Source organism: Echiichthys vipera (genome assembly GCF_963691815.1).
Source record: "Echiichthys vipera genome assembly, chromosome: 13".
In the NCBI taxonomy this organism is placed as follows: Eukaryota; Metazoa; Chordata; class Actinopteri; order Perciformes; family Trachinidae; genus Echiichthys; species Echiichthys vipera.
This window is the reverse complement of record NC_139838.1, coordinates 16951221-16963352: the sequence shown is the minus strand read 5'-3', so window position 1 is coordinate 16963352 and position 12132 is coordinate 16951221. Positions and strand designations below refer to the sequence as shown.

Here is a 12132-nt window from a genome sequence, read left to right as displayed (position 1 = left end):
TACTGTATTCACCATTTCTTACACTTCTGTGCCATAGCAATAAAGGCATTCATGTAAGAATGTGTAACTGTTGAAATATGAGCAATTATATTTCAACATCACTGACTGTACTAGTATCTACATTCACTGACAGAATAAGAGGTGAAGCACAATTTAGACCACAGCAGTTACACAGTATTTACAGAAAAAGACTAAAGAAAACATAACATGCACATACGACATTCAGTGGCCTAGCAGAAAAAAATATCTTGGAATAAAGTGTTGTGACTATTTGGTATATTTTCCATCTAATTAAGTGCATCTTAGTTATCTATTGAATAGTGTATAGTGCGTGGTAGTCATTTAGTGCTGTTGCACTTAGTGAGTGAAGTTTATGCAACACTGATTTCTATATTTTACGTTAGCGGCAGATGTCAGTTTGCTACTGTATGTACAGTATAATCAATGAGCTTTGGTGTTTTGCAGGAGGCATTAAATCAGCTTAAAATAATTAACTAAATACTTATATTTAGAAATTAAAGTACATCTGCATTTGATAACTGATAGTACCTGCCACATTTTGTCGTTTCTATATTACTTTGTACCAAGACGCACGTGGCATCAGCATAAGATAGAAGATAGCGTACACCACTAATGCTTTAAACCTTTTAATTTACATGAAAACTAATTCATGTAATTGTGTATCGTTTTTCAAATAAAATGAAAACCATCAGTTCTTGCTTTTCGTGTTATTGCATAAGAGAGCTGCACCATTTGACATTTCAGCATCCTAAAGACCAACGCAAGAAAATAATATACGGAGTCAAAAACACGAGCGAACTCCGGTATTTGAAAACAGGGAAAGACTAAAAACATCCAGGAAAATACAAAAGATTTACAGATGAAGACGGGCAGAAAATTATTGTTATGTTTAGTTTTAAAGAAGCTAAACGTTAAAGTCCGGTCATTATGGCAACAAGATATTTCAGTTTACAACTGATAACAAACGCTAATGATCAAGTATCCATATCCAAGCTATAATAACATTTCAAAGGCTTTTTCAGTGTCTGATCACCGTATTTCCCTGAGAGTCTTGAGTGAAAAGCATCTCGTCTTCCTCATCCTCCTCCACAAGAGATTTGTAATTGCCTGTTCTCACCAGCCCAGAGCCGATGTTACTCTGGTCTTTGAGTGGACTCCTGGCCTGCAGACCTCTGTGTGCTATCACCCTGAAGCCTTCAGAGTCCTGCGTAAACAACATGGCCAGACTGTCCTCATCAAACTCTCTGCAGGAAAGCTTTCGTGCTGCTTTTTTTGGAGGAGAGCTGCTCGGTTTTGCCCACTTGAACTGTGACTCGAGGCCCTCCTCTTTATCATTTTTTCTCCAAAGCTGCACTGAAGGATGTTTCTGAGGTGATGCACATTTCGGCTCTGTCCACTTATGAGTTGAAAGAGGCTGAATCTGAGAAAGAGTTGCGTGCTTTCTTGGGGACTTAGAAGATAAAAACCTGCTGTTTTCTTTCTCATCATCCATTTGAGAAGAATGAAAGCGTTCAAAGGGTTTCTGAGTCGAGGTTCTTTCTTCCACATCAATCTTTATAGCAAAGGCGTTTTCACTTTGTAGACTGTAAAGGAAACTTGGTTCAGAGTCACAGTATTGGCTATGAGTGAGCAGTGGGTCCTGACTCCACGCCTGTGGAAGAAGTTCACTGTCACTTGGCAAAAAGGAGGCTGCAGTGAGCCGCCTCTTACTCTGTGGTGGATTTATCTCCTCAAACTCCTCTTCTTCTAATTCACAATTCATGTCTTGAGAAGGTGTATGGCTGGCTGCCTGCTCCTGCCACAGTGCTGCTTCAGACTCGGTCACAGTTTCACTTTTCCACTCAGGATCCACACCAGGCTCAGAGTTATACGAGTCAGACATTTCAAGATCCATTTCACGTCTTCGTTTTATCCCAGATACTACATGTGTGGCCACAGTTAAGGCATGGGTGGAGGAGGTAGATGATGGCTGCACTGGATCCATGTTCAGTACTTCAGAAGTAGACCTCTTATTGAGAACTTTAGATAGAGGGTATAAAAAAAGCATTATGTTAACACAAAATAAACGGCTGTTAAATGCATACATTCACCAGTCTACTGCAGCTTGATTAGCTTCTTACTTATTTGGCAAAAGATGATAATAACCCTAAGAAAATGTCTTGACAACCTGAAGACTGCAGCATTTTTGCAACCTACCTCTGCGCTGAGGTGAGAAGAAGGTTGATATGGAGCTCTGTTTGGTCTTTGGCATCTCCATTTTGGTTTGAGTAAAGTTGAGCGCCACAGCTAAACTGTATCCTCCGCCTTCAGCGAAGGGATTCAGCAGTTTAGAAATAGGACGGGCGAGTCGTTTCTGAAATAAAAGACGTGCAGATTAAAACGTGGCCCCACTCAAGTGCAATAACTGAGTAATAATACTACTTCATAAAAGTGGTTATGTGCATTATACATATTACAGTATACTGTCAACATGTTGTTAAGTAACTCACTGCTTTTTGATTGTTGTTATTTATTTAATTAATTTATATTTTGATAACTTAAATACATATATTATATATATTTTTTGATTAAAGAAATATGCAAGAAATATCATATATTTGATAGGAATATGTGAGAAATAAATTATATTTTATAGATATTTTTTAAGTGAAGTTTAAAAACTAAAGTTAAGGTTTAGTTTGAAAAATAAATAAATACTTATAATAATAAATGTATGACAGAGGAAGTATTTGTTATTCATGCATCTCTATGCTTTCTAGTTTTAATATTATTATGTTCTGTAGGACCTTGTCTGTTTTCTTTTTTACAGGTTTGAAATAAATTTAAATCAAATCAAATTAAGAGGTAACAAAACAACAATTCAGTAAGAATGTAAAGCTGGTTTCCACAATTACCTGTTTAGCTTTTCCTTTCAGTTGCACAGTGTCCAGCCAAACACCACACTCCTCCTGAGCCGAGGTCTGCACGGCTGTTTTTGACGTCTTCATGGTGCAGAGATTAAAGATCTGCAATACAGCAATAAAAACATTATTTGTGAGTCAGAAATAATATTAACAATATGATGACTTTATTTCTTTAGCACCTTTAAAACAAATGTTTACAAAGTGCTTTGACAGCAAGAGCAAAAGCACATGGAAACACACACACACACACACACACACACACACACACACACACACACACACACACACACACACACACACACACACACACACACACACACACACACACACACACACACACACACACACACACACACACACACACACACACACACACACACACACACACACACACACACACACACACACACACACACACACACACACACCAGAAAAGCAGGGTAAAAGATAGGGCCCTTTAAAAAACAGTAAAGACAACAAAAAAGTAATATTATGAATGAAATTAACAGATACGTTAAAAAAGAAAGTAAAGAGACAATAATAAATAAATAAAATATCTAAACATTCATTTGTCATTTATCAGGAACAATATTATATTCCTGTAATGATTGTTTAAACACTTGAATAACGTTAACGGTTCCAACGGTTGTTGAATTATAACCGTCCTACATCAACGTTTACTGTTTTAAGTAGTGATGTGCAGCTTGTAGGCGCCATTTCCCGTTGACTGCCCTCATTTTTAGCTCATTCACAGCATATTTTTCCGTATTATATCTGAACTGACCTCATAAAATTGCCCAGGGATGTGTTCTGCTCTCCTCTTCGCTTCTTTAAACCCACTTTAATGGTGTTTCTGTTCAGATCCTCATCCGTTTGTTCAAGTCTGGCGCCTCGACGATGAGCTGCCTCTAAAGTTTGCCTGAATGAAACAATTTGTCGAGTCTTAAAATGCATTATTTTAGGCAACAGTTCATTTAAAATGTGAGATTTATAAACAGTCCAGAGATAAATCTACATTGTGTTTGACATGCAAGTATTATTTTAAAATAATATATTTATTTTCTAGCTAGGCGCAAAGGACAGCTATAGGGAATGAGTCACCAGACGGACGCCGCTCGCTGGTATTATCCCCATAGACATATAAAGAGTAGATGCCGCATCGAACGTTGGGCCGCGAGAAATGCGGCCGCCATCTTGGATCGGTCCTTCTCCCAGATAAGTTCTATGAGTGACTCGTTGAGCCTATGAGTTGAGCAGCAGAAGGAACAAGATGCCAGAGCACTGTGCAGCGTATTCCTGCTCTAATCTAATATTACAATATTACAATTCATAATCAGTACAATTTTAAACAATTATACATAAATCCATGCATTTTTGAATGTTATAGTGAGTCCCTCAGGCTGTGGCAGGTAGATAAATATTTAGCTGCCAGAGGAGCTGCTGTCCCTTATTTTATTATTATTATTATCTTGTCACAGTAGAGGCGTGGAGATTAGCCTCTGTGGGAATGTTAGTTAATTTACCCCCCGGCCAGATGTGTGTGTGCAAGCCTGTGTAGATATTAAAGGAGAAGCAGGGAGGAGAGGGGTTGTCGTACATGTGGTCCAGTGTAAATGGATTGCACATTTCCAGCAGTAGGTCAGCGGAGGATGTGCTGTGGTTTCATGAGAGGAAGACACTTCAGAGACAGTTCATCTCAGGTCACCTCAGATATTCTCAGTTTTGTTTTTTTAAATATTGAACATGACATTGACATGAATTATGAGATCATTTTTCATGTCATGTCACTTTTTTTTTAAAGTTTAGACTATCAAAGGAGAAGTGACAGAATCTGATCAATATCCTTTGCTGTTAAACTGTTTCATCAAACAGGAGCAACATGATGTGGGGTTTATTATAAAGAATGAATCAGAGATTTAACATGTATTTCCACTCTGTGCCCGATATTCTCACAGCTGAACAAAATGTCCCATACATTTTTACTTGGTTCTCCACATCTCCACTTAAAGCAGGACGAACGTCACATGTTTGTAAAGCAGAACTGATGAGTCCAGGCTTTTTTAGTTCAGTTGTACCACAGAAGTTGAAACAGTCTGAAAAGAAAAAATCATAAATTTATTTAACTAAGGAAAAATCTTAAATGGTTTGTATAATTTAAAATGGATATTACTGAACTATGCCCCGTGTTTTTGTTTGCACATTAAATACAATTACTGCATAATTAAAATATGTAATAAAGAAGACATTCACATAATTAGACCTTGCCTAAAAACAAGGACACAGTCATTTTAGATACTATACAAAGTACTCCTACAACATCACCGTCTTTACCAATTAGAGCTACACTCAAATTGGTAACTGTGCAAGAACAAAACAGTGTGAAAATGATCGATTTAACAAAATGTTATATATATTTTTATACCACACACACTCGCTCCCTCTCCTCTCCACTACCACGACTATGCGACTGGCAGAGCATGGATCATTTCTGAATATTTATAAACATATAGGGTTCGGCTCTTGTTTTTTTTAGTGCTTTAAATGAAAGTGTGTCTGTTTGACTTGTATTTAGATGTGTCCAAAATGTCATCTCTCTCTCTGACCTAATTGTATTGATACTCTTGATTTATATGTATTTTAATTTTCTCTGAGTGTGTGTGTGTGTGTGTGTGTGCGTGCGCGTGCGTGTGTTTGTGTGTGTGTGTGTGTGTGAGAGAGAGAGAGAAAGAGAGAGAGTGAGTGAGAGAGAGATTTATGTATTCATGTATGAAATACAGCCTATTAATACTCTATAAATGATTTCTCTTGTTGTGTTTATATTTATAGTGTTTGTAAAACACCTATCATACATCACATATATCATATATCAGAATATTCTATTACTGTTAATCCCACTGTGAATATTAAAATACGCTGAACCGTGTCCTGTCCTTACACTGAGTGGAGCGGGCGACCGGGCCAAGATGGCGGCTCCACCGCTCGTCAGCGCCAATAGGCCCAACGTTCGATGAGGCGTCTACTCTTTATGTCTATGATTATCCCTATCCGGACGGATCTGGTCTGCCGCAGTTTCCGGTCTTTTCGTGGTGCTTTTACTGGGTGATCGCCACCGAAGTGGAAGTAGAATTAATTTACACACTTCTAAGAATCTACAAGTGAAGTTTCATATTTGTACTTGGACATTTACATGTCAAATTAGTAAACTAAAGTAAGAACGAAATGGGCGACGCTCAGCCTAAGTGGTTTATATGAAAAAATGTAAATTAAGAAGACTTAAAGGTATATTTTGGAGCTTTTAAAGAACGTCATTTTATTGTGAAGGTCCCGGATGTTTTGACAGCATTGATGTTAATGTGGTCGACCAGCAGCTGCCAGTGTTTACAGCGAGGAGATAATTCACTGGTGTTAGAGTCCTTTTGACCACTCTTGTTAACATAAAGATAAATTAGGTCCTTTAAACGATATATGGTTACAAAGATAAGAAGTTATACTTTAGTTTAAGACCACTGAATTGAGACAAAAACTGTCCGACTGGTGACACATCCTCTAATAGTTTGACGTCTCCGGGTCCTCGCAGAAGGGTGTGTTTACGTTGACGTCACAGCAGTTTGCCGACAGGGTAAGTGAAGTGTCCTTTAATTTCGTTGATTAAACACTGATATTGAACACTGCTGCTGGCCTCCTACTGCTGCGACACTAATAATGTTCACTAATACAAACTGTGTTCACAAACATCCGCCTGGATGCTCCAGTTATCATAATAAATCACAAAGGAAGTGCTAACGAGCTAGCCTCCACAGCTAACTGCGCGCTAGCCTGTTCAGCAAAACAAGGCACTGAAGGCTGTTGATCGGCTCTCCTCAGCTCAAAGGTTTCCTTCTGTTCGCCAGTAAATCAGAAACACAAACAACGTTTTAAGTTACACATTTAATTAATGCGGCAGCACCTGTATTGTTTATTTACTATAGTCAGCCTGTACCTGTACTGAGACTCAACAGAGAGCAAAGTCTCAACAATATTGTAATCAGTTCAGCTGAGAGTAACGAACATCAATACATACAGTTGGACTTGTGTATTTAGTTTGATTGACACGCATATAATCAGTAATACTATTGGAGAGACAACTATTTAAAATATAATTTGGACATAATATTCTTACACACTTAGACTTAGACTTCTTTTTATTGATCTTTTGGGATGAACTCCAGCAAGGAAATTGAGTTTCCAGCAGCAAAAACACAAGGGAGGTATAAAAAAATACAATATAGGATAACCAATAAACTCTTAGCTAAATAAATACAGAAAGTATACAAAAACAATAAACAGTAAACAATAAACTCTTAGTCAAATATATGAGGTATATGTAAGAATACAGGTCAAATAAAATTCACTGAATTTTAAATCAGATAAGTTAAATGCAGAGGAAATGTATAATATAAAATATGTAAGACTGTATATGACAGAAACAAGCAGTAAGATTAAATCGTTGCACTTAAGTGGTGGATAAAGTTATTGCACAAAAAAGAAGAAGATAAGTGTCCAGGTATGTAAGACATTACATGGACTTAAATATAGTAAAGCAAATGAAAGCAATTGGAATGTAATAATAATAATGCTAGATTTTATTTGTATAGCGCTCAAAGGTACTCAAAGACACAAATCAATACATTAAAACTAGTGCAAATAACAACAAGTAGGCTACAAGTGACTGCATTCTAAACAAGCAGGCTATATTTAAGTAGTAGATTACGGTAAAGGGATGCAGAATGAAAAAACTGCTAAATCACATTTAAAAACAAGAAGTGATGCAATAGAAATTAAATGAAATAGTGGGATTATTGGGGGTTGAAGGCAGTTCTGAAGACATGGGTTGTGATGCGTGATTTGAAGGTGTGCTGGTCGGTGCAGTCACGGATATGTGTAGGAAATGAGCTCCAGAGGGAGGGGGCAGCAATTTGTAAAGCCCTACATATTATTCTTTCATGTTGTTGCTTTTTATTGTGTGAAATTAATGGTATGATTAAAGCATAATGAATTATTAGAGAGACTCGCCCATAAGTCAGGACAGTGCCTGCTACATATTACAGCATTTAAATATGACTTGACTAGATCAAAATGTGACAACAAAATAAAAATCATAAATTGTTGTTGGTTACAATTAGCAGTTAGTTATTGGACACATGTAACGTAGATCTTTTTCAGATCAAGTTCAGCATCATGTTCCATGGGATACCAGTGACGGGAGGTGTGGGAGGAGGTAAGACTTTCAAAGTATCTAATGTCTACAATTTAGGTATTCAGATTTTCCAATCATACTCATCGTTAATTATGGTTAATGTCACTCAAAGCATGTAACTTTTTCCCCACAGCTCCGGCCAATAAGCCTGAGTTATATGAGGTAAATATAACTTTTTAATCTTTAATTACGGCATAGAAAACTGGATTTTTTAAAGATACTTTTCTGGCAGTTTTCAAGCCTTTTATTAAATAGGACAATGGGGTGAGAGAGAGAGGGAGACATGCAGCAAAGGGCCGCAGGTCGGAGTCAAACCCGCGGCCACTGCTTCGAGGACCTTCAGCCTCTTTACATGGGCGACTGCTCTAACCACTGTTCCACTGGCCGCCCCAGCAGAAAAAAAACAAACTTACCATTTTTATGGATGTTAATTCTACAAGAACATGTTTAAATTAAAACTGAATTAAACATATGTGATATTTAACATGTTAACCATAGTAAAGGCCTCACTACAAATCATGTCTTTTCAGGAGGTGAAATTATACAAGAATGCAAGAGAACGAGAGAAGTAAGTGTCATACATATGACCAGATTAATATGAACAATATAATCACAGCCTACCCAGGGATTCATATCAGGCTGGGGTTATGACACGTCATTACTATCCCTGTTTCTAAAGGTATGATAACATGGCAGAGTTGTTTGCTGTCGTCAAGACCCTTCAGGCCCTGGAGAAGGCTTACATCAAAGACTGCGTCACACCTAATGAGTGAGTTTTAATTGAATTTATATATTTGGGAATTAAAAAGACTGAAAATTACACCTGTGTCTTTAATTGTACGTTTTTATTAAAATGCACAAAACTTCTCTACTGAAACTTACTTAAGCACCTAAAACTTACCACACTCTTACCACTAGAACAATTTAAATCCATAACTGCTTCTTATTTTACTACCAACTGCTCCTGTTTTTAACTCATTGTTCTGCTTCATTATTCTGTGTCACTTTACTTTTCTGATATTTCAGATTTCAGATTTGCTTTTGTATTTTTTCAAATGTTTTGTGTTTTGTTCACAAATGTTTTGTGTTTTTATTTCGGCTATATTGCAAATGAGGTTGCTCCTCAACATATTCCCAAGTTTAAATAAAGGTTATAAATAAATTCTGTTTCAGGTACACGGCTTCCTGTTCCAGGCTGTTGGTTCAGTATAAGGCTGCATTCAAACAGGTGCAGGGCTCTGATGTGGGCTCCATCGATGATTTCTGCAGGAAGTACAGAGTGAGTTATCTATCAGAGCGCAGATCTTTTTATGACCCACTTCACTTTGTAAACTTTTTCACAAGTGGGCTGTTTTTCTTAGTTAGGAAGTTACTAATGTATTTTTTTTTTCTAGCTCGACTGCCCACTGGCCATGGAAAGGATTAAGGAGGATCGACCAATCACCATCAAAGATGACAAGGGCAACCTGAACCGCTGCATTGCAGATATAGTTTCTGTACGTCCCAGCTGTGCCAGAATAAAAATGACTGCAGTCGTATTTTTTTACAAATGATTTAGTGTGTTCAGCTCAAGCACTAAGTAATTGAAGTGGTTTTCCTTAATTTGGCTCATCCTGCGGCCAGCCATATCCACTGCCAACATCTATTTCAACAAGTTAATAAAATCCGTGGACAGACAGTGTGATCCTGGCGAGTACTGTGTGCCCTGTTTATGTTGCTGACAGTATAGTCTATTTCTTTTTCAGCTCTTTATCACTGTGATGGACAAGCTGAGACTGGAGATCAGGGCCATGGATGAGGTAAATAAAAGTGTAACATATAAATAATTAGACAGATTTAAAACACACTGCTTAACTGATTCTTTCCTTCTCGTCCAGATCCAGCCGGACCTGAGGGAACTGATGGAAACCATGAACAGAATGAGCAACATGCCCCCAGACTCAGAGGCTAAGGACAAAGTCAGCCTCTGGTTAGCTACACCCAGTTCTTACAGTTTATAGATGCAGATATGTTTATATTGTTCAGCTCAGAGGGCTGCAAGTTTACACAAATAATTATAATAGGAGGGCTGTAAACAATATAGGTTAATTTGCACCTAATTAATAACAAAAGTAACTATATATTTACTACGGTAATCTTTGTTTTTGTTTTTTTTTTGCTCCATAGTGTTACTAGGGGTCAAAACCTGCACCAGATACCTCTTTAAAATGAGCTGTACTTGAAAATACTGAACTGAAATACTTAATACTTAATACTTAATACTAAATACTGGACAAAAAGTGGACTGGGATTACCTCCTCACCTTTCTCACAGACCATTCCCCAATATGTGAAATAATGACGTCCTTTTCACAGCTACAAACACTAAAATGCGCATGTGGCCGGACCGGCTATAACAAACAAAGAACAGAGAAGCTTGGATTACAACACACAGAGATATCTGTGTATGTTTACATGGCTAATATGTGTTTGCGGCTATATCAATGCTCTCAATGTTCAGTACAGCTCCTTTTAAGTATATTTTGTATTGTGAGAATCAAGAAGTGGAACTTGACACGTCCTTGACTGCATGTATGAGTTAAAGTACTTTAAAACAGATCTCCAGTAGTGCTAAACATAAGCCAGTCTGTGATCAGTCTTAACAGTTTTTTTTCATCTACCTTGATTCATATTTTTCTCTTCAGGTTGACCACCCTCAGCAGCATGTCAGCCTCGGACGAGCTGGATGATAATCAGGTGCGCCAGATGCTGTTTGATCTGGAGTCAGCCTACAATGCCTTCAACCGCTTCCTCCACTCCTCCTAAAGCCACTGTCTAGCATTGATCCATCTGTCTGAAATTCTTACTCTAATATCTATTAAGTTAAAAAAAACAAAGACACACTCTACTTTTTCCTCCTTGGTATTGATAGGGAGTGGATTTATATCTGGACAGGTTTTAAGTCTCATATCCTCCCAATTCTCATGTCATTTGTTTCCTATGTCCTTTATTCATGTTGTGTACTATTCAGATTTCACTGCTTTGTATAGTCCACTGTGTCTGGTACTTCATGCTGTCTGCAGCCTTGCCCACCAGGCTCGCCCTGTTCTATAAGACTCTTTTCTAGCCAAACTTGTGTGATAAATCCTTTAAAATTGTCGGTTGACGGTTCTAACTTTGTACTGTAATATCAAAAAGGTCTAATTTTATACTTAAGTTTTGCAGGGCACTACAAAAAAAAGCCTGATACAATTATATTTGGCAAAGTAGACAAGGCTGCACCAGCCAAAGCCTTTGTATTATTGGGAAGATAAGTATATATATTTTTCTGTTTGGTACCTTAATTCTATCCACTATCTGCCACTTGGGGCCAGACTAGCATTTTCTGTTCTGTAAACCATTTTTGTTTTTCTATCGCACTGTTTTTACTGCAGAATCCTGCAAGAGCTTTTGACGATAAGAGTAAAAGAAGCTAACACGGGCTGTCAGTTAATGAAAAATAGATGCAGCTGAAATAATAGTTTGGACTTTAACATTAAACTGCACTTATTTAATGATTATATAGGAACTATCGTGGAAGGAATTATTTGTGTACATTTTCCAGCCCTGTTTTCTGTTAACATACCAAATCCATATTTTCTTTAGAAGTGATGGTTTGGCCACATGAAGTGGGTGAGAATAAGGTGAACACACTCCTTCTTTTTGTGGTTGCTAAATATGTTTCACCCCTCCAACACCATTAGGGGGCACATATTTATTAAGATGTATCATTGTAAATAATAGTTTTGATTTTTAAATAAGAGCATGTAACACCTTTTTAGAAATAAAAATGAAAAATCTACCTCTGACTTACTTGTGTTGTGTGTGAATAAGATCAAATTTTTTCAAAGTTTTGTATTTGCATTGTCCAAAACTAACTACCAATGTACCGAATTTAGAAATATAATGAAGGGGGCAAGTGACAAGGTTTATTCTTTCAAATATGGTTGGTATT

The 12132-nt window shown here is 37.3% G+C and overlaps 2 protein-coding genes across 3 annotated transcripts; one reads left to right on the top strand and one right to left on the bottom strand.

Moving 5' to 3' along the window:
• Positions 1-1039: 1039 nt before the first annotated feature.
• aunip (aurora kinase A and ninein interacting protein) lies at positions 1040-3008 on the bottom strand (the record flags this gene model as incomplete). The annotated part of the gene is made up of 3 exons (XM_083926025.1): positions 1040-2040; positions 2218-2374; positions 2916-3008. 3 exons carry the CDS (start codon positions 3006-3008, stop codon positions 1040-1042), a joined length of 1251 nt encoding a protein of 416 aa, XP_083782151.1.
• A 3052-nt stretch (positions 3009-6060) lies between these two features.
• vps28 (VPS28 subunit of ESCRT-I) lies at positions 6061-11986 on the top strand. 2 transcript variants are annotated; one of them, XM_083925952.1, is made up of 10 exons: positions 6061-6543; positions 8127-8181; positions 8294-8322; positions 8691-8728; positions 8840-8929; positions 9334-9439; positions 9555-9656; positions 9906-9959; positions 10038-10129; positions 10844-11986. In XM_083925952.1, the coding sequence occupies exons 2-10, from the start codon at positions 8142-8144 to the stop codon at positions 10962-10964; spliced, it is 672 nt and encodes a 223-aa protein (XP_083782078.1). In that variant the 5' UTR covers positions 6061-6543; positions 8127-8141; the 3' UTR covers positions 10965-11986. The 2 variants fall into 2 exon arrangements, with proteins under 2 accessions (XP_083782078.1, XP_083782079.1); XM_083925953.1 differs by having other exon boundaries at positions 8116-8181.
• The last annotated feature ends 146 nt before the right edge of the window (positions 11987-12132 follow it).

Coding starts and splice junctions, on each gene's coding strand:
- vps28 (XM_083925952.1), top strand. CDS start 8,142: ATGTTCCATGGGATACCAGTGACGGGAGGTGTGGGAGGAG. Junction 9,657..9,905: donor GCATTGCAGATATAGTTTCT/GTACGTCCCAGC, acceptor TTTCTTTTTCAG/CTCTTTATCACTGTGATGGA. Junction 9,960..10,037: donor AGATCAGGGCCATGGATGAG/GTAAATAAAAGT, acceptor CTTCTCGTCCAG/ATCCAGCCGGACCTGAGGGA.